The sequence below is a fragment of the Mastacembelus armatus genome, chromosome 22 (assembly GCF_900324485.2).
Source record: "Mastacembelus armatus chromosome 22, fMasArm1.2, whole genome shotgun sequence".
Lineage (NCBI taxonomy): Eukaryota > Metazoa > Chordata > Actinopteri > Synbranchiformes > Mastacembelidae > Mastacembelus > Mastacembelus armatus.
In genome coordinates this window covers 11,380,856-11,403,939 of record NC_046654.1, presented here as the reverse complement: position 1 = coordinate 11,403,939, position 23,084 = coordinate 11,380,856, and the positions used below count along the sequence as shown (strand labels likewise).

Sequence of the window (23,084 nt, the reverse complement as noted above, 5' to 3'; positions counted from 1 at the left end):
CCATAATCTCAAGTTTCACTGAGAATTCATGAACTTTATTTTCTTATTCTTAACTTTAATTCAAACATTAACCCATAGATGTACATAAATACACAGTATAAGGAAAAGTTCACAAATAGAAAGAAGCAGTCCTAGTCAAACCCACTCCTCTTCTTGTGGCTATAAAAGAGGAGAGAAACTGTTGAATGGGCAGTGCACTGCACAGTGATGGAAACTCCACAGAGAAGGACAAATGAAAACGCCACTTTCTATGGGATATTTGGACAAGGTATGACTTTGAAAGGTCCAACACTGTTTAATAGATCTGTTGCTTTTTTAGCTGGTTAGTCCTTTTTTCATTGTATCTTATTTTTTACCTTGTGACTGGTTAAATGTTCTTATGAAAACGTTAGTAATTGAAGAGAACTATTGAAGATACATGTTAAATATTCCAACTGTACAACCAGGCCTCAGTGACTGTAGCTTTGCGTTTACATTTCTGTAGTTTGTTTATCATATCATTTACAGTTCACGTTAGCCAGAATATTTAGATTTTATGTGGATAGTGCTGAGTAAGCAAAACATCTTTTACAGGAAAATAATGGTGATATTTGGTTTGTTTTCATTTTTTCAGTATTGACAAATGAAATTAAACTAATCTCCACTTTATTTTCTAACCCAAGGAGGAATGTTCATGTTGGAAGCTTTAACCTGAATCAATGAAATTTTACATATTGTGAAAACAGGTGGATCCACTTTACCAAGATCCCGACTTATTCTACTGTGCCTGGGGCTGCTGAATGCTGTTTTGCTGATAGCTGCTGTTGTTATTGGCATTAACTGTGAGTATGACAGATGACAGTAACTTTCATTTCCCTGTTTCTTTGCTGTTTTATTTTAAATTGTTGAACTGACACTTTTTCACTGTTGTGAAATAAAATATATCTACAAATATTTGAGCCTATTTTTTAAACAGCTCTTTAATCTACAGTCAGTGCAGAGCTAGGTCATTATATAAGAACATTTATTCAAAGAGTATCATTTTTAATCATTTTTGATGACTTTTTAGTCCTGTCCTGTTACAAATTTAAAAGCCAAACATTTTTCTCCTGAAAGAAAGAACAATTTTAACAATCTTTATAAGACTTTAGCACAAAGGATTTGTAAAACGCCTCGGGATAAACTGATGACCTATCCACAGTATACCCCTGCCTTTTGCTTGAAGAGAGTTGAGATAGGCTCCAGCATTTCCCTGTGATCCTAATAGGAATAAGTGGGTATAGATAATGGATGGATGGATTTATAAAACTTTCCTTCAGTTATTTTAAAAATAGGTATTTGACTACAGCACTACATTTGTTTTGACATCCTTTTTGCTTGTTGGTGAGAGTGTGTTTTCTCTTCTTCAGGTGCCAAAGTCAAAGAGGGTTCCCTCCATGTTTCCCACTCAGATGCAACAACGCACATCAATCAGCTGAACTACCTGAACCACAGCAAACTGACCGAATCTGAAGAGGAGGCCAAGAAGGCTTTAGAGAGTGCGCTCAAAAACCACACGCTGATGAACGTGCAGATTGAGCATCAGAAAGCCATCAATGATGCTTATCAGAGACAGATTGAGACACTGAGGACAGAGAAGACAAGTCTGCAGTCCAATATATCATTTTTTGGTGAGACAGACATGTCATAACTTAGAGATACAGTTTTAATTTAATCTGTTAAGTCAGAAAACCCAAAACACCTGAAGTGACAAAAAAAATCTTTTGTTTCTCCCGGAGGGAGGTTGTGGAAAATGCCTCACCCACTGGATTTTTTACAACTCGTCCTGTTATTTCTTTTCTTACCTGGAGTCTCATAAAGTGAAAAAGAACTGGCCAGACAGCAGAGCAGACTGTGTTAGTCGTGGAGCTGATCTGGTTGTGATCGATAACCAAGAGGAGCAGGTGAGATGAAAACTAATGAAAAAGAGGCGTAAATGCTGCTAAGAATATATCAGCAATGTTGAAATGGATTTTACAATGTGTCTGTTTGAAAATATCAGTTCCTTTATGTGCTTTTACAGAAATTTGTAAGTCATACCATTGAAAACATGAAAGGTGGCCCTAATATGTGGGAGGACGCATTCTGGGTTGGTCTCACTGACAGTAAGGCAGAGGGGACGTGGGTCTGGATTAATAACGTCACTGAGGTGGAGCAAAGGTGAGAGCTGAATATCTGTTCTCTTAAAATGCTATAATAATAATGTTAATTTCTATTTTCAATGATTTGATTTTCCAAAGATACTGGATGGATGGTGAACCAAACAACATGGGACAGGTGGGAGAAGACTGTGGTATGGTGGTTTATAGTTCCTCTAATCCCTGGAAGACCCGCTTTGATGCAAGCTGCACAGAGAGACAGAGAAACTGGATATGTGAAATGATGCCATTACTGTAGAATCAGGATGTGATGATCAAGCAGAAAACACAAGCATCTGGTTCTAACTCTTTGTAAAACTATGGAATAACTTTGAATGTTGGTACCATGATTATATGCATTTTAAGCATTTAGTTATACACAAACACAGATGAATATCATTGCCAACTCTTGGTTGTCTGTCAAAAATACGTCACAATGCATAAAGCAGGTACATCGATTACACACACTGGGCATGCATTCGAAGTTCTTTGTGCCGAGATGGCAGATAAAGAAAATATTACAGATAGGAAATGAAATCTGTTAAAAATCTGTTAAAAATGTTTATGTAAAGTAGAACTTTACCTCATTTTGTAGCTGGGGATTGTTCTTTTCATACTGCTCTGCAAAAGCCTGATCATGCAGTATACCAAATAACTAAATGCTGATACAATATGCTAATGAATAAAGGAGTGATGACAATACAATACAAGCTATGTCTTACTTAGATATATCAATGCAGTGTTCTAAGCAATCTGGAAGACAAAATGTTCCTTTCAAGCATCAGTGACTTGAAACTTGACTTGGACTCTCTCTCAAAGACTTGAGACTTGGATGTGCAAAAAAAAGACATGAGCATCTCTGCAAAATACCTGCAGAGCTAATGACATCCCACCGGCTGTACCTTGCATGTGATGCTAGTAGCAAATATTAGCATGGTTGCACACTAAACCAAAATGAGAATCACAGTAAAAAAGATGATCTACTCCAGCCTACTCCTTAGCTCGAAGCACTCTGCAGCAGTACAGCCTGACAGAACTGCATGGCATGGCTGTAGACTCTTAATGTGCTTCTTCTAAGATTTAAGCACAAAACAGCTATGCAAGAACTGAAATGGCCTTATCCTGAGCTACGACATATGCATGCACGCATGTTTAAAACCAGGACATCTTGCAATAATGCAACCAATGCTTCCCATTTTCTCCATGCAGAACAAGATTCTCTTGAAACAGGATCTATATCATAACTGGCTGAAGTTTAGGGGTGGATTCACTGCCACTGGATTCACTGATATAAATGGAGGAGGAAAACACACCAGTGTGAAGTACTTGCAAGTACTGCAATGGAGAAGCTAAGGATGATGACAGGCGGTGGGCAGAAAGTAACGTTCAAATCTTCTCGTGTTTTCTTCAACAATGATGGACAGTTTCGCTCTCGTATATTTCCACAAGGTATGATTTTGAAATCTTTTAATGTGTGTGGCACATTTTGTACTTTTTTCAGCAAGTGAACCTCTGACTCTAATAATAATCTAAAGATATATAATAATCTGCTAAACCAAGCCTTAAAATGAGGTCCCAAGGTTTGTATCTTAAAGCCATTCATCAGTTTCTGCCTGTCATACATTTGCAAATTTTATAGGTGGAGTTGGATCAAGCCAGTGGTTTTTACTGTGTCTGGGACTGCTCAACCTTATTTTGCTCATCATTATGATTATTCTCGGGGTTACCTGTGAGTATAATATCAGGATGAAATTTAATTTTCTTGCTCTGTTTTGCATTTCACTGCATATGACAAAACTGAATTAACTCCTAATACACGATGCTTAGTGCTGATTGTGCAATTATTTCTAAATGCTTTTGAAAGTGCAGTTTTCTTTGTTCAGCATATTTATGCAGTACAGCTTGAGCAAATTTCCTACCATGTTGTCCACATGTTGTCCAACAAGAGTTGTCACACATTTCAATTTCTTTAACAGATACAGAATTGTGAATATCGACCACACAGGGTTTTGACACAACGCTCGTTCTTACGGTGTTTTCTTGTCTTCAGGTGCCAAGGTTAAAGAGGGTTCCCTTGCAACATCAAATGAGTTGAACTACCTGAACCACAGCAAAGTGACCGAATCTGAAGAAGAGGCCAATAAGGCTTTAGACAGTGCACTCAAAAACCACACGCTGCTGAAGAAGCAGATTGAGCAGCAGAAAGCCATCAATGATGCTTATCAGAGACAGATTGAGACACTGAGGACAGAGAAGACAAGTCTGCAGTCCAATATATCGTTTTTTGGTGAGACAGACGTGTCATAACTTAGAGATACAGTTTTTATTTAATCTGTTATAGCAGAATAAAGTGACTAAAAAAATCTTTCGTTTCTCCCAGAGGGAGGTTGTGGAAAATGCCACACCCCCTGGATTTTTTACAACTCGTCCTGTTATTTCTTTTCTAACTTGGAGTCTGCTGATGTGAAAAAGAACTGGGTAGAAAGCAAAGCAGACTGTGTTAATCGTGGAGCTGATCTGGCTGTGATTGATGACCAAGAGGAGCAGGTGAGCTGTAAATAAATGAGAAATAAAATACAATTTGGTCCTGTAAACCTCTCAACCCTTTCTTTACTTTCACAGAAATTTGTGAGTGACACTATCAAAGCTGTGAAAAGTAACCCTAGCAGCTGGACGAACGGATTCTGGGTTGGTCTTACTGACATGGAGACAGAGGGAACATGGGTCTGGATTAATAACGTCACTGAGGTGGAACAAAGGTTATCATTTCAATATTATTGTCTTGATTATGTATTAATTATGGGTTAGGATTAACTTTTTTTCACTCTCATTAATTTGAAAATAAGCAATGCCTTATTCTGATAACACAAAATGGAGTAATTATATATATATATATACAATTACTCAATTTTATATATATATATATATATATATATATTTGAATGATATTGATATCATTTGAATGATATTGATATCTCTAAGGTACTGGATGGATGGAGAACCGAACAACCATGGACTTGATGGAGAAAATTGTTGCATTACAGCTTACAGCTCATTTAATCCATGGAAGACCCGATATGATGGAAAATGCCAGCTTCATAACTTACACTGGTTATGTGAAATGCCATCAAGCTAAACTCAGAGTACACTCCTGCTCTAGCAGAGATCCAACACATGCGTGAAACATTTTCAAATAAAATACCTTTATGATACATGTTTCTTTGCATCTTTTCTTTCTCAGGAGTTCTGACGTATCTCTAGCTCTGCAATGATCTCTTTTTAAAGAGAAGGTTGTTAAAGAAACAAGTCAGCCACTTTGATTTAACTGTGACCTAGGCCCATGCATGGGTCCATGTCTTGACCTAATGCACAATGGAAAGTATAATAATCATCTGTGGGATGATAACAACCTACTGACCCTTCCAGTAGGTTCCAATAGGTGAGTAGGGACCTACTGAGCCATAACTATAGTCTGATAAGAAGCCCAAACGAGCTGTTGAATAGCATGACAGCATTTCAACAAGGTGATTGGCCTATTGTTCGACAAATCAACGTAAACGTATGTCACTAACTGAAAAGTACCTACTCCGAAGTAGGAACTAAAATGATTCTCAAAACAGCTCAGGAACTATTACATTTCCTTTTTGTGTGCTGTTCTCACACAAAAGGGAAATTGCTTCAAGGGTTCCTTAAGAAATATAATACATCCTATACGTCCTAAAGCATCTTATGTCATGCTGACAGTATTACAAAACAATTTGCAACTTGAATAAAGAGACCAAAAGCCCTTGGCCACATCACATGCAACTGATTTAGCTTTCATTTAAAATCTTAAGCAAAATGATTCAAAGTGAATTGAGGATTGCATAGTGACCTGCAAATTGTAGAATGACTTGCAAATTGAATGAAGGACTGAATAAAAAAAAACTTCCGTATCACAGATGATGATATATACCATGTTATCAATGAGTTGAATCAACTGCATGATACTTACAAGACATTTGTAACCACAATGGAAGCAAAGCCTCAGTGAGCTGAAAAACTGTGTGTGGAGGGGATTTATTTCCCAATAAGACGACGGAGCCAAACTTTCACAGACATGACATAAATCACTGTTAAATTCCTGGAATAGCCTGACATCACTCTGATTGATAAACTGTGAGACTGTTGTTCTCTCAGTGCAATACTTTATACAGTAACATAATACTGTAATACTGTATATTAATACCTCTGTAAATCCATAATGTCAAGTTTCACTGAGAATTCATGAACTTTATTTTCCTATTCTTAACTTTAATTCAAACATTAACCCATAGATGTACATAAATACACAGTATAAGGAAAAGTCCACAAATAGAAAGAAGCAGTCCTAGTCAAACCCACTCCTCTTCTTGTGGCTATAAAAGAGGAGAGAAACTGTTGAATGGGCAGTGCACTGCACAGTGATGGAAACTCCACAGAGAAGGACAAATGAAAACGCCACTTTCTATGGGATATTTGGACAAGGTATGACTTTGAAAGGTCCAACACCGTTTAATAGATCTGTTTTGTTTCAGCTTTTTTGGCTGAATATTTAGATTTTCTGTTAACTTTACTGAGTAACCAAGACTTGTTTTATAGGAAAATAATGCTGATATTGGGTGTTTCATATTACATTTTTCAATATCGACAAACAAAATTAAACTAATCTCCACTTTTTTTCTTACATTGTTTATATAATAAAGAGGAACAACAGAAATTATAGAGTAAATATAGTTTATCTGATTTGTTGGAAACTTTAACCTGAATAATTAAATAAGTAATAAATGAAATTTTATATATTGTGAAAACAGGTGGATCCACTTTACCAAGATCCCGACTTATTCTACTGTGCCTGGGGCTGCTGAATGCTGTTTTGCTGATAGCTGCTGTTGTTATTGGCATTAACTGTGAGTATGACAGATGACAGTAACTTTCATTTCCCTGTTTCTTTGCTGTTTTACTTTAAATTGTTGAACTGACACCTTTTCTCTCCTGTGAAATAAAATATATCTACAAATATTTGAGCCTCTTTTTTAAACAGCTCTTTAATCTACAGTCAGTGCAGAGCTAGGTCATTATATAAGAACATTTATTCAAAGAGTATCATTTTTATAACTTTTTAATAATTTAGGAACTTTTTTGTCCTGTCCTGTTTAAAACACTTTTCTCCTAAAAGAAAGAACAATTTTCGCAAACATCTTTAGAAGAAAGTGTAAAAGTAGTTTGACATCCTTCTTGCTTCGTTGGTGACAGTTTTCTCTTCTTCAGGTGCCAAAGTCAAAGAGGGTTCCCTCCATGTTTCCCACTCAGATGCAACAACGCACATCAATCAGCTGAACTACCTGAACCACAGCAAACTGACCGAATCTGAAGAGGAGGCCAATAAGGCTTTAGACAGTGCACTCAAAAACCACACGCTGATGAAGATGCAGATTGAGCATCAGAAAGCCATCAATGATGCTTATCAGAGACAGATTGAGACACTGAGGACAGAGGAGACAAGTCTGCAGTCCAATATATCATTTTTTGGTGAGACAGACATGTCATAACTTAGAGATACAGTTTTAATTTAATCTGTTATGTCAGAAAACCCAAAACACCTGAAGTGACAAAAAAAATCTTTTGTTTCTCCCAGAGGGAGGTTGTGGAAAATGCCTCACCCACTGGATTTTTTACAACTCGTCCTGTTATTTCTTTTCTTACCTGGAGTCTCATAAAGTGAAAAAGAACTGGCCAGACAGCAGAGCAGACTGTGTTAGTCGTGGAGCTGATCTGGTTGTGATCGATAACCAAGAGGAGCAGGTGAGATGAAAACTAATGAAAAAGAGGCGTAAATGCTGCTAAGAATATATCAGCAATGTTGAAATGGATTTTACAATGTGTCTGTTTGAAAATATCAGTTCCTTTATGTGCTTTTACAGAAATTTGTAAGTCATACCATTGAAAACATGAAAACTAGCCCTAACTTCTGGGAGAACGGATTCTGGGTTGGTCTCACTGACAGTAAGGCAGAGGGGACGTGGGTCTGGATTAATAACGTCACTGAGGTGGAGCAAAGGTGAGAGCTGCAGCATCATACAACAATATATTCTATGTGGCATTCATTTTTAAAAGCATTATTTTCATTTTGGCCTTTGTTATAAAGATGCCTTGCATCATGAGTCAATAAACTAGAATATTATAGTACTTTTTGAATGATATCCAGGTACTGGAGAGATGGAGAACCAAATAATAGTGGACACAAGGGGGAGGATTGTGGCGCTGTACTCCCTAGCTCATCGAATCCCTGGAAGACCCGAAATGATTCACCGTGTGAATTCAAGATACACTGGACATGTGAAATGCCATCAAAATAAACATAAACTTTTCTGATGCTTGAAATACTTTCAAATAAAGTATCTTTATAAGACATGTTATGTTTCTGAGCCTTTTTACTCCTTGTCAAACTCTGAACAACACTTGTCACACTTTTTTGACTTGGGAAATGTGATCTATCAAGTCTTTGTTAAGGTGCTTAAACTTTTATTATTTTTGTATAAGAAATAATTGTCTGTCCATCCTTCCATGGCCACACAGTCATTTTCCCACTGGTTTGCGTCACTACCAGAAGTTACTTGTGGTTACTCAGCAAAGTTAGCAGGAAAACTAAATATTCATCCAATTAGTTTCTGGGCCATCAACTTAGATTCCCACATATTTTAATGCACTAGTTTTCTTATTTACCTTCATTTTTATTCTCAAAATCTCCAAGAAAGCCAGACTGGGTGTTATGACTCAAACTTTTCATGCTTTTATGACTGCTAATCAGTGAATCTCCTTTGGTTTGTGTAGGTTTGAAACGTCTTTTACAGACAGGCTTTGCAGTGTCCAAGGGGTTGCCCTGACTGTCAGTCACATAAGTGAAATAATGCCACATTTCTGTTCATGTGTCTGCTTTGCTTATAAACCTTAGACGACTGAAAAGTTGCTGTCATACCTTTTTTTAACCATGAAAGCTCATGGCTAAAACTGTCCTTACCGATACTTTTAATACAAGGTATTTTACTTTTTTTAATGGCAGGGTATCGGAGTAGTTGCCACATAATGCCACATTTCTCTTCATGTGTCTGCTTTGCTAACTGGAACATTTTCCAGTATTTCTAAACAAAATTACAATTAATCACATTTCCAGAAACCAACTGACACAGAGAACCTGGGACACTTGCCCACTTTGCTAAGTTGGTAACCCAGCCGCCTTTGTCACCAGAAAACATGACTAAAGAAAAGGTTGTTAAAGAATTAAATCAGCTATCTTATGCTTCCTCTGAATTATTGCATAAGGGAAAGTATAACCACATGCAGGAAACCTGTAGGAGAGGGTAAACGTTACACCCACCACATAGTCCTGCTAAATAAACAAAACAAAAATTTCACTTCTCTTTTCCTAAGAATGCCAGTTATGTCTCAGATTGGATTATGAGGAATTCAGTGTTGATGAGCTCAGCAGTGTGACCTCGAAAAGTCAACACAGTGCAATGTCCTGACAATTCATTTCATATGTGACTGATCTCAGTCGTGCAGTCACAATGGAGAAGCCAGAAATGCCAAGAGGTAATTTTGATGATGGATTTAACACATTAATTTGTCAAGAGGAACTTCACAATGGAGATCATATCTCTTACCCCTACTCTAACCTGGGCAATCAACAAGGTATAGTAAGTTATCATTTACAAAAAGAATGAAAAACAGCTTTATGGTTCTGTTTGTACCTGACTCTGAAATAGTTCAGATAGAATATGTTGAACTATTACGACAAATGAAAAAAATGGCTTGCATGGTTCTAAACTTGTTTGTTATTAAAAATTCAGCCTACAATATAGAGCACATGTAAATTCAGATGATGGTAAACACATCAACAATAAAATGTTTTAATAGTGTATTGATTCCTTATCTCTGTCTAGTGCCCACGTTCAGTTTCACATCATGGAGACAGTGCAGACCGGCTGCAGTGATACTGGTGGTTCTCGCTGTTGTTCTGCTAATAGTTGATATTGGCCTGGGGGTCCACTGTAAGTCAGCGTTACTGTGATTAATTAGGGCTGCAACTGAGGATTGTATTCATTAAAAAATGATTTGTTGTTTATTGTCTCAATTCCTTGATTTGCTCAGTTTTTAAAATATTGGAAAAACTAATAAAATGTCACTCCAAACGGTCAAAAACCCAAATACATTTAGTTTAATCTACTGCAAAATAAAAAGCAGCTAAATATGTATTTTTGAAAGCTTGAAATCATAAAATTGTTTTAAAATAATAAACCTAAATGTTTAAAAGACTATTAAAGTGGTTCCTGCTTTACTTCTGATGAAATTATGGTGGCAATTTAAATAAATCTTCTGTTTTCTAGAGGAAAAGTAGACATTTGTTATTAAAATGAAATGTCACTTCTTGTGCCTAAATAGAGCTTTGACCTTCTGACATACAGCATATAGATTTTTAATAATGGAGTGGAATTTGAGTGCGTTAATCTCCTCAAAATAGCTTTGAGTTTTTGCCATACTGGATATGGCATACTGGAAATGATGAAAACCAAAAGAAAATGTACTATCTTAACATCGTTTGTCTTCAACATTTACAGACAACAGGCTCACTGACACCCACCTTGCATCTGATAAGACGCAGCAAGTCCGTGATAATAACAAGACTGCAATTGAAATCTTGAAGAAGCAGCTGAAGACTGAATTGAATCGTCAGAAAAAAACCAAATGGGAGCTTGATCACCAGACAAGAAGCAAGGCCAATAATTTAGCACAGATTGACAAAATCAAAAAGGACATTGCATCCATGAAATCCCACTTGCCCATGATTAGTGAGATCTGTTTTACTATTGTTATATCATATACTAAAATATGTTTGTTTGTTTCAAATCGTTTGGTTCACTGTTATTTTCTTTGGCAACAGGAAATGGCTGCAGACACTGTCCACCAGGATGGATTTTGATGAACTCAATGTGTTATTACTTCTCTTTCTTGGAGAGTGCTGGACTCAAAACCTGGCAAAAAGCCAGAGAGTACTGCAAATTACATAAAGGCGACCTTGCAATCATAAACAACCAAGACAAAGTGGTCAGTTAATGTTTGGTTTCACCCCTGTTCATGTAATTTTTAATGCTTTTTTTTTTATTTGTTGTTTATATATTTTCTATTCGTTAGAATGCAACTGTAAGTGTCTTGATAAATAAGCAAGACCCCTCAAAAGTGTCATCTGGTTTCTGGATTGGACTGAGCGACATGAAAGAAGAAGGGGCTTGGAAGTGGGTGGATGAAACAATACTGACTGAAGGGTAAACATTAAATACTGTATGTTTTGCACTGTGAGAAATCTGGAGGCTGTCTGACAGATGACTTTAATTACTGAGCAGCAGTTTTTACGTCCATTAGAATACTCTAAATGCTTTGAATAGAAATATGCTAAATGTGGAGTGAGATAAAGGAAATAACCTATTGTTTGCTCCAGGTACTGGAAGGACGGAGAACCAAATGATACCAACAATGAGGACTGTGCAGCAGTGTATCCCGTGGAAAACTTCTTCCAGGCTTGGAACGATGCCAGATGTGAGAATGCAAAGAAATGGATTTGTGAAAAAGCACCACTGTTGAATTAAAGGTTAAAGGTGCTGATTGCATTTGCTTTACTGCTTTAACTGTCTGCATAAAGAACCAACTCCACCGTACAGACGTCTTGACATCAGCTCTTTATCGAATGAAAGCTTTGATATTGTACCTGTTAATATTACTACTTATACAATCTCCATAAAACATGTCTGGCATTTTTGCATTTTGATAACTGCTGTATGTCCTGATGCCCAGTCGCTAACACTGCAGTGCAATAAAGCTGAATTGTCTAAATGTCTAAAATATCATTCATGAGTGCTCACCTACACGTTTAAATAGTTCATCTTTCTTTAAGAGGATACAGATGCAGACAGGTAAGAGGGGAACAGTGTGGAACAGGAAGAGGTCAGCAACTGGCAGGCAAAAACTCGCACAAGAAGGAAAAGGCAAAGTCCAGAAAGTGGCAGGCAGAATAAGAACAGACTGGTGACTTAACCTCGTAACCTCACCCTAACCTTCACCCTAACCACTGTTCCTAACTGTAACCATGAACCTTTAACCTACTGCCCCCCCCAAAGCACACACACACACACACAAGCACACACACTTTATCAGCGGTATAACCAGGAGACAAACAGATCAATAGGAACTACTTGCACCAGAATAATGGAGAACACACAGTCAGAACCTGTGGAGGAAACATTGTCTGAAAGAAACATTTCTCCAAATTTCACCACAGATGGACATCCGTGCTCTCGCTTTCGACAAGGTACAACTCATTTTAAAATCAGTTCTACCCTGTGTCCTTTTCCTTTTGTGCTACCATTTTGCTTTTTTCTCTCCTTACTCTCCTGTAATGACCATCTATCATTTCAGCTCATTGCATGTGATTTTAAATGGTTGTAAAAACAATGAAGTATTTTTAAATATATGCTCTGGCTTAAATTTGTTAAATATAATAAAATTTCATCAGAAACTAAAATGTGACATGATATTGCTCTTAGATGATATAGATTGTTGAGATTTTAATTCAGGAACATTTTGAAGATCTATTTACAAAGAGAGGCGGATCGGCACTTCCACCTCACCGACTGGTTCTACTGAGTCTGGGCTTGGTGAATGCTGCTCTGCTGATCGCTGCTCTTGTCCTTGGAATTTATTGTAAGTGTCTGACATTTTGTCTCTGCGCTGTGAAATCTGATTCAGCTACTGTAGTTGAATTTTAAAATGCTGGAATGTAGATGTGCAAAGTCGCATCACTGAATTAAAATGCATTTCTTTTCTCGAGCATGAATATTTTGTATTAGTTAATATAGTCTGGGCTACTATTGTACAGTTTCAGTTGGAGTGTGTCCCTAAACCTCTAAGGCAGAGTAAATAAGTACCTAGAATGAGTATCTTCATATGTAGTGTATGATTTGATAGGTTGAGGCACATTTAAAGCAGCAAATAGATTAATGTGATTGAATTCAGCCCTGCAGTACAATGTAATGTGGCATAATATTTTGGTCTGGAAAATGTCCAGATGGCAGATCTGAAATCAAAAGTATTCAGGTTATAATCCCATAAATCAAACAAAACAATCATTCTCACTGTAAATGCAAATCTTTGTGTGTCAGGTGCCAAAGCCAAAGAACTTGAGATTCCTCATTCGGCTGCTATACCCCTTATTGTTGAGCGTAACTATCTCCGCAACCAGACCGATGTCATCAGAGCTAAACTGGAGGCCCAGACAGAATTAACGAGAGAGCATGCCAGCCACCTGCAAATGAAGCTGCAAGTGAAGCAGAAGAAGACCATAAACGATGGCCTACAGAGAAAAATTGAGACGCTAAAAACAGAGAAGACACATCTACAGACTAATAAAACTACATTAGGTATGGAAGACTTCCACTCTGTCTTCTTACTGAAAATAGCCTTTGACACGTAATGTTTAACCTTTTCCAATCTCTTGCTGCAACAGAGAAGAGCTGTGGCAGATGCCTACCCGGATGGATTTTTCTTAAATCCTCCTGCTATTATTTTTCTCACCATGTACCGAACTCCGGAAAGAACTGGCTGGATAGCAGAGCAGACTGTATTAGTCGTGGTGGTGATCTGCTTGTGATTAATAACGTAGAGGAGCAGGTGGGTCAAAAAACAAAATGAGGAAAGGGTTTTAATAAGAAAAAGTAAATCAGAACTTTGAGAGAAACTGAGTAACAAGCAAAACAAGAAAAATGATGTTCAGGCTTTACACAATTTATGTTTGTGTCACCTCTGCCTGCTTTCTCACAGCAACTCATCAGTGACAACTTTCCCAGTGTGAGCGGCAGTGGTATATGGTGGCAGAACGGATTCTGGATCGGCCTCACTGATGTAGTGATGGAGAGAACGTGGGTCTGGGTGAACAATGTGACTGAGACAGAAACAATGTAAGAATCTCACAAACTGTCAATATTGATTGACATCTTTTGAATCTGAATTGTCATGGGAAACAAATATAGGCACAAAACTCTTCTCTGAATGATTCTGATTTATCAAAGGTACTGGAGGAACGGACAGCCTAACCGTAGTGGAGTTCAGAGCGGGAACTGTGCTGCTTTCTTTTTCTATGTTGATGCCAGGAAAACATGGTACAATGGAAACTGCCACAACCATCTACTGAACAGGATATGTGAGATCGAGCTGAGATAGATGTTACATCTCTCAAGTGACAAAGACTGAACAGAAATTTGTGTCTGCGCAAGATCATACAAATAAACATGCATTAACATCCATGTTGTATGTGTTTTCTTTTTCACTTTGTCATGTATATGTGAAATAACAAGACATCTGTGTACACTATTAGTATACAGCAGTTGCCCTGTAACAGAGTAGACTGAATTAAAACAAAACGTTATAGTGAATGAGTCACAACTTATAAACTGAATAAATTAAAAATCTGTTTGTTTAGGTGATCGGAAAATTCCAGAAATCTGCACCCCCCTGTAAATATTTAACAAATGAACTTGACTTTCTGTTTGCAATGTTACACACACACACACACACACACACACACACACACACACACAGGGCAATGTCCTGACAAAAAAAAAAAAATCCCTCTCCAGACTGCTCTCCTCTTACCCGTCAAAATGGAAGACAAAGAAAATTCAGGTGACACTTCTGATAGCAGATATAACAAACTGATCTGTCAGGAGGAATTAAACACAGATGAGCACCCTATCTACTCGAACCAAGAAAAGCAACAAGGTAAAATGAGAAGTGCATTATTGAAAGCCTACATAAACAAGAACATGATTTTCCGTTCTTTTATGTTGATGCCAATACTAGTGGAAATATTTTACCCTGCTAATTTCTATGGCGTACTTCATGTGTATGCTTCTTTTACTCTAAGTTATAAAGTTCATGCTGTGCATTAGTTTGATGGTGGCAAAGTAGAAACTAAGTGTCTTAGAATGGCACTAGAAACACCTCCAACCTTTTATTTTGGATATTCCTTCACCTTTGCTGTTTGTATATTATTTTCTAATTGTTACTACATTAGACACAGCTTATGGTTCTGGATTTGATTCACCACTTCTCTGTGCAGTGTCCATGACAATGATGACATCTGGATCCAGTCTGAGTCGCTACAAAGTGCTTGCCGTGAGCCTGGCAGTGTTCGCTGTCATTCTGCTGACAGCTGATATTGGCCTAGGAGTCTATTGTAAGTCACTGCTAACCCACAGAGCACCTCTAGGTTTACAATATTTTGGTGTTAGATAGTTATGAAGTTACTAAGAGGTATCAACAGTGACTAACATTAAAGCTTGGATTTGAAAAGCTGTAAGTAAAGGTCAACATCGGTGTTTTTATGTTGATGATGGTTGACATTACTACGTGTAAAGCAAAACATATCATGTATTTTATAGGATAAGTTCTGCTGCTACCAAACAAAAAATGTTTATGAAAATGTGAAAAACAGAGTAACAATGTGTTCTCTACTTACAGATAGCAGACTTACTGATGGGCAACATATAATTATGGACATCAGCAGTGAGGTGGCCAGGCTACAGGTCACTTACAACGCTGTAATCCAAAGAAGGGATGAAGCCAAGAAACAGCTGGCAAAAGAGATCAGCGAGGAGCAACTTACCAAGTGGGAGCTTGAACACCAGACTAGAAGAAGCAAAGACTACGAAAAACAGATTAACAAAATTCAAACGGAAATCGCAACATTGAAATCCCACATACCCATGATGAGTGAGAGCTTTTTTTTTTTTTTAACATGTTGTTTGTGTTAAAGTATTTAATACACATTTTGTGGTGGTCCTGCTAACAACACAACATGTTTCCATTTTCTTTGTCATCAGGGGAGGGCTGCAGACACTGTTTACCAGGATGGACTTTCATGAACTCGTTGTGTTACTACTTTGCTTTCTCTGATACTATGCCACTCAAATCATGGCAGGATGCCCGACAGTTCTGCAAGAAACAAGGAGCTGACTTGGCAGTGATAGACAGCAGAGAGAAAAACGTAAGACGCAGCGTTTGGTCAATACATTGATATTTTTACACTTCTATGTTTGTGATAATCCTTCACATTTGATGTCTGAGCAGGGAAATACGTTTGTGTTACATGGGGCCCAACAAAATAAATGTATATGTCTGTGTTTGTGTTTATTTCTGGTGTCGTCAGCTGGCCATAAGTGACTTGATATATAATTATTATGACCCGTCAAAAAACATATACCAAAGTGGGTTCTGGATTGGACTGAGAGATGTGGAGGAGGAAGGGGTATGGAAATGGCCGGATGGACAAAGACTGACTGAGGGGTAACTGTTAAATATCTCTACATATTTAACTGTGATTGCATTAAAAATTGAGATTATGTAATTGTCATTGTTGTAAATGGTTGCATTAACACATTCACATACTTAGAGCTGTGGATATCACTCGTTTGTAATACAACCCTTTATAATAAATAAGTAATTAATAATTTAATTGAATATTCAGTGTGGGAAGATGTACTGTGGCTCAATATTGTTACCTATCTTTATGTCAGGTACTGGAACGATGGAGAGCCAAACAACCAGGGAAATGAGGACTGTGCAGCTGCATATCCCAGAAGCAACCCGTTTAAGTCCTGGAATGATGCTCCATGCAACTATGATCTGAAATGGATTTGCGAAATGGCGCCCAGGGTCACAAGTTTATGATTTTTTTTTTTTAATCACAATTGGCTTTATTTTATTTGTTTAAAGAATTAACTCCACTTGAGACACTTCTACACATCTTGTAAAGTGTTTCTTTTATTGCCATCTAATGGTTGAGACTACAAAATCAGAAAGGTTAAAATACCAAAAATACATCTGATTTATGAAATTAGCTATAAAATGTAAGTTAATTGTTTTACTGTTATAAATACAGCTTTACCAATGTACATATGTATTACTACTATACAATTCTGTACACCAGGTTACTAGTGTATCAGGTAAACACCAACCTTAACACACATTGTACATTCCTATAACTCACATGTTACATGACAGAGCAGCGATTACAGTGTAAATTAAATGTCACAGACATTTATTTTTACATTGACTTTAACACCCACTTAGTGTTAACCGCTGGAGCTCGGCGGTTTGGGTCTAGTAATTCCCAAATGGGAACTGCATTAATTCTGCCTTTTTCACACTCTGCAAAGATTCACAGAGGATTGTGCGAAAAGCACAGAGCTCTGTGTAGTCAGGAACTCTGCTGCTTGTGGATCACAGTGGTTGAAAGGGAATGGCCAGACAGGTGCAAATGAACAGAGGTCAGTCATATCCAAATTCACAAGTGAAGTGCAAATGTTTATCTGAAAATGCACCACATACTAATGTCGCCAATAGGGATACAACAACACACTCAAACTATGTTATGGGTCCACCTAGGAAAGTAGCATTTTAGTGTATAGGTACCATTTAATAAACATAAATAAAACTAATGCCCATTTGTTGATTTCCATGTTTGACTATCCCTTTTTTATCATTTTCATCATGTTTTAAAGACTGTTTTCTACCACTGCAGTGCAGTGTCTCTGATCTCTGACAGCCAAAAGAATTCAAATCAGACTTTCTTCCTAAGCACACAGACCTGACTCTCACAGCAATGCAAAGTGCTGCCGAAGTTGCTTGAGAAGCTGCTGAGTGTCGACATGCTCGGGAAAGGCGTCCTCAGACTTTTGGGCTGCTGTGTAGCTGCTCTGAAGGTCTCCAATCTGGATACAGTCAAAAACACCACCTTGGCAAACTTTTTCTTCATGAACATACTTTATGTCTTTAACCGATGTATTTTGTAGATATTGAAATTAATACAGTAGTTTTAAATTACCTTTTCAGAAAGAATGGAGAGATTGAAGTGTGGCTCATACATGTGAGGGGCCAGTGATGCAGCTGTCTGCAGGAAGGCTTTAGACTGCAACAAATATAGGACAATCATTGATACTGTCAGCAACACAGAAACTAATTACACTTCAACTGACAACTCCTCTTAGTTGATTTTCAACCTTGAGGTTTTCATTTGAATGTGACTGGGAAATGAAACTATGCTATAAAAATTCTAACATTTCATTTGTACATGCAGAGCTCACATCCAACACCACTCTACCAGCTCACACCTTTATCATTTGATAGACAGCAGACATTTTGTTTGTACAGCCTGTACAGCATTTTGCCATCTTGTGAGTTTAATTCAAAGACTGTAGCTGACTTATGTACGTATGTACATAACCAGCCTTAACACCATGATATAATGTTTATAGTGTTTTGGACTTTTAGACTTTTAGGGCAGCCAAAGAAAAACGAACAAATTGAATTGCAAACCCTAACCCTCATGCAGGAAGGAAGCACGCATTTCATTCTGTTATAGGATAACCACAACCTCTTACAGTACTGTATTTCTTGGTACATCCTGTCTCATGTCATGATATTGATGCTAAATTGATTTATCATCCAGTCTGTAAGAATATTTTAAAGCAATCAATACATTGCATTGGTTTACTTGAGAAATATATTTTGAAAATACAGCTACATTAACTTTAGTATACCCTTAATAACAATAGCAGTTTAATGGATTGTAAATAATTCGCTATTGAACAGCATCTTAGAGGGTCTAAATGAAAGGTAATATTATGTTGGACATTAGTATATAGACATATAGTAGAATAAAAGCTGCAAGACTAAAAGATGTCTTCACCTGTTCAAGGCGACCTTTGCGCAGCTCCAGCACAGCCAAGTTGTTATAGGCCTCAGCATGGTTATTATTGAAAGCCAAAGCCAGTTTAAAACACTGATAGGCCAGTGTCAAGTCTCCTATGCCCTGCAATCACAGAACACATGCACTTTGTACCAACTTCTTTTTGCATGTTGTAAGCTTGTAAATTCTGTTAGATTTATTTTAACTAAATATATATAAAGATGGGGTGCATATTTTGAACCATCAGCCATAATGGGATATTTTCCCATATTGTTAACTCACCACAGCCACTTGTCCTATGTTGTACCAGACATCAGCCTGCTCTTCATCATTGGCCACCAGAGCCAGAGCCCTTTCAAATGAAGACAGAGTCATGTCGTACTGCTGGGCGTAGAAGCAGCACAGCCCCAGGTTGTTGTATAGCTGGCAATTATACACCCCCATCTGGAGAAGCCGCCTAGCAAAGGGAGATGCATATTGAATCACAGATGGTGTATAACGTCTCATTGTTTATATACTGTAACAATGCATTAAATAAATTACAACTAAAAGTTAGTCTGACCTGTAGAAACGCAGAGCAATCTCAGGCTGATCAGTGTAGAAGTGATTGCTCCCTATACAGGCAATAGCCTCCACATGAGTGTTGTCCTGCTTCAGGACATCTTTGTAATACTCTGTGGCTGATGAAATGTTATTCATCTCCTGTGAAAACATCACAAAATATAGACTAAATATAGTTTATTATCTCCTTTTTGCAGCTTTATTTTGAGTGAATTAAATGGACCCTATAGTAATGATCATGGAAACTTATACCTCATGTATGCGAGCAATTCCTGTTAGAAGAGTCACCTCACCAGGGAAGTGGTCCAGGCCTTGTTTGAAAAGGTTGAGTGCTGTTATTGGCTGATCCAAGCGCTGATAAACCTAAGGGAAAGCACATGCCACGTTTTTCATTTCATCTGTTGGCAAACTTTTGACTCAGAAGTAAGTAAGAAAGAGTATTTTCTATTTTGCAGAAATCTGGTAACATATATTGCTATGATTTCTCTATCACCACCTTTCCAAGGTAGAGATATGTATCCACCACCTCTTGATGGTTGAGAGCTGATCGGAACTGTTTTTCTGCTTCCCGATATAAACCAAGTCTGAACAGTCAGAGATATTAATAATTTAGCATAAAACAAAATGGCAACTTTTATAAATTTTAGAAATGCTGATCTCAAATAATAGGGATGTTTGCTTTGCTTACCTGTAGTAACATTTTCCGAGCTGAACCTTCCACCACCAGTCTTTGAACTGAGCATGTTCAGTAGCTTGAGCGGCCAAATCTAGAGCCTGGTAAAGGAATATTACGTGTTTGTTGTAATAGTCAGCAATTATGCAATATATATCATCCAATTTTTTATTTTTTAAATTTAATACAACACATACATTTTTCACATCGTTTTCATGATGGAAGATATACTCAAACAGCGTCTGAGGAAAGAGACAGTGGTTACTTCACATGAGAAAAAATGATCGTGACAAAATTTAGTAACAGGTTCTGACTTACCCTGGATAAATTGGGCTTTTGGGAATACTTGGCAAGATTTAACCTTGACAAATTTATAAATGGTCCATCTGGGTTCGTCAACATTGAAGCCTGGACAAACAAAATGGCATGCTAAATAATTCAGGCTATCTTTACAGTCAGTAAAGTAATACAATTAATAGATAATACATCATTTCCTTATTTATAAGAGTGCAATAAAAACTTTAATAATAATATGAACACTAATAGAAAAATAATATACAAATAGGCCAATAATAAGAACTAATTTATGTTTAGGGGAAAGTATAATTGTGTTTGACATGCAGCCTTCAGGGTTGGGTAGTTTACTCACTGTTCCCAAACGGATGAATCTACCAGAAGCGCTAGTGACAGGACGTGCAGTGCTTGCAGTGCGGGGGGTCTTGATGGCCTGCTCCATTGTCCCAGGGCGCCCTGACTGTGTGCTGGGTCTCACAAATCCTGTGATAGGACGCCCCGATTGTGTCATAGGCCTTGAATTTAGAAAAGAAAACTCAGATCAGATTGCTTCTATTTTCTTGAAAATATCAGTGGTAACACTCCATGCATTATACAAGCATTGTCTGGCAAGAGATACCTGACAGCCGGTGTGGGACCCCCACCCTGACTTGTTCCAGGTAGCCTCAGTGATGTTCCAGGGCCTAGAAAGTCATGCCTTGTCAATCTCACAAATTTGACTACTGGGCAAATGAGCAAATTATTATTTTTGTTTGTGGCACTGAGCAGAGCTGAAACATACGTGCAACTTGGGCAATAGAGCTCTCATCCAGCATCATCTCAGCAATCCCCTCCTGGTCAACCTCAACTTCATCTACGTACACCATCTCTGTAAGTGCACGTGTCTTCAAGCTCCATGCAGCCTACAAAACACACACATGTTAAAGCATATAAGGGGCATTAGATGTCACATCTTCAACCACAGGTTAACATGTTTTAGTTAGGACCAAATTAGGATCAATAAAAAATGACAGAAAGGAAAAGGCTGATGTCCAAATTACCTCTGAGATAAACAATGAGGAGTCCTTAACACAGCAGTAATATAGTGAAAGAAGAAAAAGGTTGAAGACAGATGTGAAAAAAACAGGGGAAAGAGGGAAATGAAAATGAAACGTGGTGAAAAAGAAATGGTGAACAATGAAATGCAATACAATGTTCAGCAATAACAAAGACGCATAATGAGTCAAAAAAGTAGCCAAACTGTGACAAACTACAAGGACTCGTCTAATCAGGATTATGTATTAGCTGCAACAGGTTGTCTGTGTTGGCTCGTTAGCAGGCTTTCCATTACAGATAATCGCTAGCATGCTAGGCTAACTACACCACAGTACCTGGTCGTATGGGTTGTCTTGTAGTATTTTAGTGCATATATCTGAGCACTGTTGGAGTTTCCGCCTCCTGAAGTAGCTCCACGCCAGAAACAAAGGATCCATCGTCACCTCCATTGCCTCGTTAAGGAATAAAATAGGTTCCGCTACAAAAATCGGTTAGCAAGCAGTTTAGCAAAGCTGGACGACAGCGAAACTGAAGCTTCCTCTGTTGCTCGGCAACAGCAGAGAAGGTGGTCCCTCACTGACGTAATTTCCTCTACTGACAAAATAATAATAATGAAATAATAATAATGATCATCCCTGTCAACCCGCATGTTTTTCCCGGGATTCTCCCGTATTTTACCATTCTAGCAATATGTTGAAATGTGCTTGACTACTCTTGAACTTATATAAAATAGTTATATACCAATTTATTTGAATTGTCTCCTATTTAATTTTGAAATAGTGGACAGTATGTGTGCTATTATGTGTGCTTTAACTATGGATAAAATCCTTTTGTATGTAGTTGCTTTGAGCCAACTGTAGAGTAAAATGGAAATAAACAGACATTTTGTTGTCACTTTTCTTCAACTTTGAGCTGTGAATGAGCACAAACATAATGTCATGAACAAAAGAAGCAACAAGCTGCTGGACATAGCAAAGCAGCAAAGACTTTGTGACAAATCTATACTGTAGACATACAAAAAGGCCCCCACCTCTCCTACACTACTCAGATTGATAAGACTCAGATAGAGCAACCACTTGACTTGCAGTCAGTTTGCGTTTTCTTGTGGTTGTTTTGGGTCTGTTTTATATCAACTTTTACTCATTTTACATTGTAGTCATTTTCCACTTATTTTACTTGTTTTTCCTCAATTGGTCGTTTTGCAAGTTTCTGCTGTCATCTTTCTGTCTTTAGTGTTGTTTTCTGTTTCTTTTTAGTCATTTTGTATAGTTTGTTTTTCTAATTTTGTAGCCTTTTATAGTCATGTTGTCATTTGTTTGACTTTCCAGGAGTAAGGTTAACAGACTCTATAATTCTCTGGTCTAGGGGCCCCATGAGCCCTTGGGCCCCTGGACCTATGCCCAGTAGACCTGTTCAGTAATCCATCCACGCTCTGTGGGCACTGAAGATGAAATGAGCTTTTAAAATGTAAATTAATAAATGTAAAACAACTACTGGACTGAAAGAATTCAGCTCATTCCACATGAGTTCAGTGTGGTCCTGAAGTTCA

General features: G+C 37.6%; 7 protein-coding genes across 12 annotated transcripts; 6 read left to right on the top strand and 1 right to left on the bottom strand.

The window, feature by feature from the left end:
• Positions 1-97: 97 nt before the first annotated feature.
• LOC113129563 (CD209 antigen-like protein E) lies at positions 98-2,983 on the top strand. 2 transcript variants are annotated; one of them, XM_033325024.1, is made up of 6 exons: positions 98-268; positions 726-821; positions 1,389-1,649; positions 1,762-1,922; positions 2,042-2,178; positions 2,259-2,983. In XM_033325024.1, exons 1-6 carry the CDS (start codon positions 208-210, stop codon positions 2,413-2,415), a joined length of 873 nt encoding a protein of 290 aa, XP_033180915.1. In that variant the 5' UTR covers positions 98-207; the 3' UTR covers positions 2,416-2,983. The 2 variants fall into 2 exon arrangements, with proteins under 2 accessions (XP_033180915.1, XP_033180914.1); XM_033325023.1 differs by having other exon boundaries at positions 102-268; positions 1,756-1,922; positions 2,259-2,861.
• A 143-nt stretch (positions 2,984-3,126) lies between these two features.
• LOC113131225 (CD209 antigen-like protein C) lies at positions 3,127-5,370 on the top strand. 3 transcript variants are annotated; one of them, XM_026308265.1, is made up of 6 exons: positions 3,127-3,605; positions 3,796-3,885; positions 4,207-4,443; positions 4,537-4,703; positions 4,779-4,904; positions 5,139-5,370. In XM_026308265.1, the coding sequence occupies exons 1-6, from the start codon at positions 3,497-3,499 to the stop codon at positions 5,175-5,177; spliced, it is 768 nt and encodes a 255-aa protein (XP_026164050.1). In that variant the 5' UTR covers positions 3,127-3,496; the 3' UTR covers positions 5,178-5,370. The 3 variants fall into 3 exon arrangements, with proteins under 3 accessions (XP_026164050.1, XP_026164060.1, XP_026164042.1); XM_026308275.1 differs by having other exon boundaries at positions 4,779-4,915; positions 5,201-5,370; XM_026308257.2 differs by having other exon boundaries at positions 4,779-4,915.
• An 824-nt stretch (positions 5,371-6,194) lies between these two features.
• LOC113131236 (CD209 antigen-like protein E) lies at positions 6,195-8,588 on the top strand. The gene is made up of 6 exons (XM_026308286.1): positions 6,195-6,662; positions 6,989-7,084; positions 7,446-7,706; positions 7,813-7,979; positions 8,099-8,235; positions 8,383-8,588. Exons 1-6 carry the CDS (start codon positions 6,602-6,604, stop codon positions 8,531-8,533), a joined length of 873 nt encoding a protein of 290 aa, XP_026164071.1. The 5' UTR covers positions 6,195-6,601; the 3' UTR covers positions 8,534-8,588.
• A 1,023-nt stretch (positions 8,589-9,611) lies between these two features.
• On the top strand, positions 9,612-12,062 carry LOC113132509 (CD209 antigen-like protein E). Of its 2 annotated transcripts, XM_026310636.1 has the most exons (6): positions 9,612-9,866; positions 10,118-10,225; positions 10,793-11,023; positions 11,116-11,279; positions 11,367-11,497; positions 11,671-12,062. In XM_026310636.1, exons 1-6 carry the CDS (start codon positions 9,743-9,745, stop codon positions 11,816-11,818), a joined length of 906 nt encoding a protein of 301 aa, XP_026166421.1. In that variant the 5' UTR covers positions 9,612-9,742; the 3' UTR covers positions 11,819-12,062. The 2 variants fall into 2 exon arrangements, with proteins under 2 accessions (XP_026166421.1, XP_026166431.1); XM_026310646.1 differs by lacking the exon at positions 10,118-10,225.
• A 157-nt stretch (positions 12,063-12,219) lies between these two features.
• Positions 12,220-14,525, top strand: LOC113132515 (perlucin-like protein). Its single transcript, XM_026310662.2, has 5 exons — positions 12,220-12,929; positions 13,388-13,645; positions 13,732-13,895; positions 14,046-14,182; positions 14,294-14,525. The coding sequence occupies exons 2-5, from the start codon at positions 13,537-13,539 to the stop codon at positions 14,442-14,444; spliced, it is 561 nt and encodes a 186-aa protein (XP_026166447.1). The 5' UTR covers positions 12,220-12,929; positions 13,388-13,536; the 3' UTR covers positions 14,445-14,525.
• A 324-nt stretch (positions 14,526-14,849) lies between these two features.
• Positions 14,850-17,012, top strand: LOC113125341 (CD209 antigen-like protein E). Its single transcript, XM_026298733.2, has 6 exons — positions 14,850-15,002; positions 15,343-15,459; positions 15,744-15,995; positions 16,106-16,269; positions 16,432-16,568; positions 16,799-17,012. The coding sequence occupies exons 1-6, from the start codon at positions 14,885-14,887 to the stop codon at positions 16,950-16,952; spliced, it is 942 nt and encodes a 313-aa protein (XP_026154518.1). The 5' UTR covers positions 14,850-14,884; the 3' UTR covers positions 16,953-17,012.
• A 13-nt stretch (positions 17,013-17,025) lies between these two features.
• On the bottom strand, positions 17,026-22,063 carry ttc8 (tetratricopeptide repeat domain 8). 2 transcript variants are annotated; one of them, XM_026298724.1, is made up of 14 exons: positions 21,871-22,063; positions 21,282-21,402; positions 21,120-21,183; positions 20,856-21,015; positions 20,525-20,614; positions 20,404-20,448; positions 20,222-20,307; positions 20,030-20,117; positions 19,786-19,896; positions 19,535-19,674; positions 19,255-19,429; positions 18,973-19,095; positions 18,109-18,192; positions 17,026-17,995 (listed from the first exon to the last, which is right to left on the bottom strand). In XM_026298724.1, exons 1-14 carry the CDS (start codon positions 21,982-21,984, stop codon positions 17,879-17,881), a joined length of 1,518 nt encoding a protein of 505 aa, XP_026154509.1. In that variant the 5' UTR covers positions 21,985-22,063; the 3' UTR covers positions 17,026-17,878. The 2 variants fall into 2 exon arrangements, with proteins under 2 accessions (XP_026154509.1, XP_026154504.1); XM_026298719.1 differs by having other exon boundaries at positions 20,222-20,448.
• Between the last annotated feature and the right edge of the window lie 1,021 nt (positions 22,064-23,084).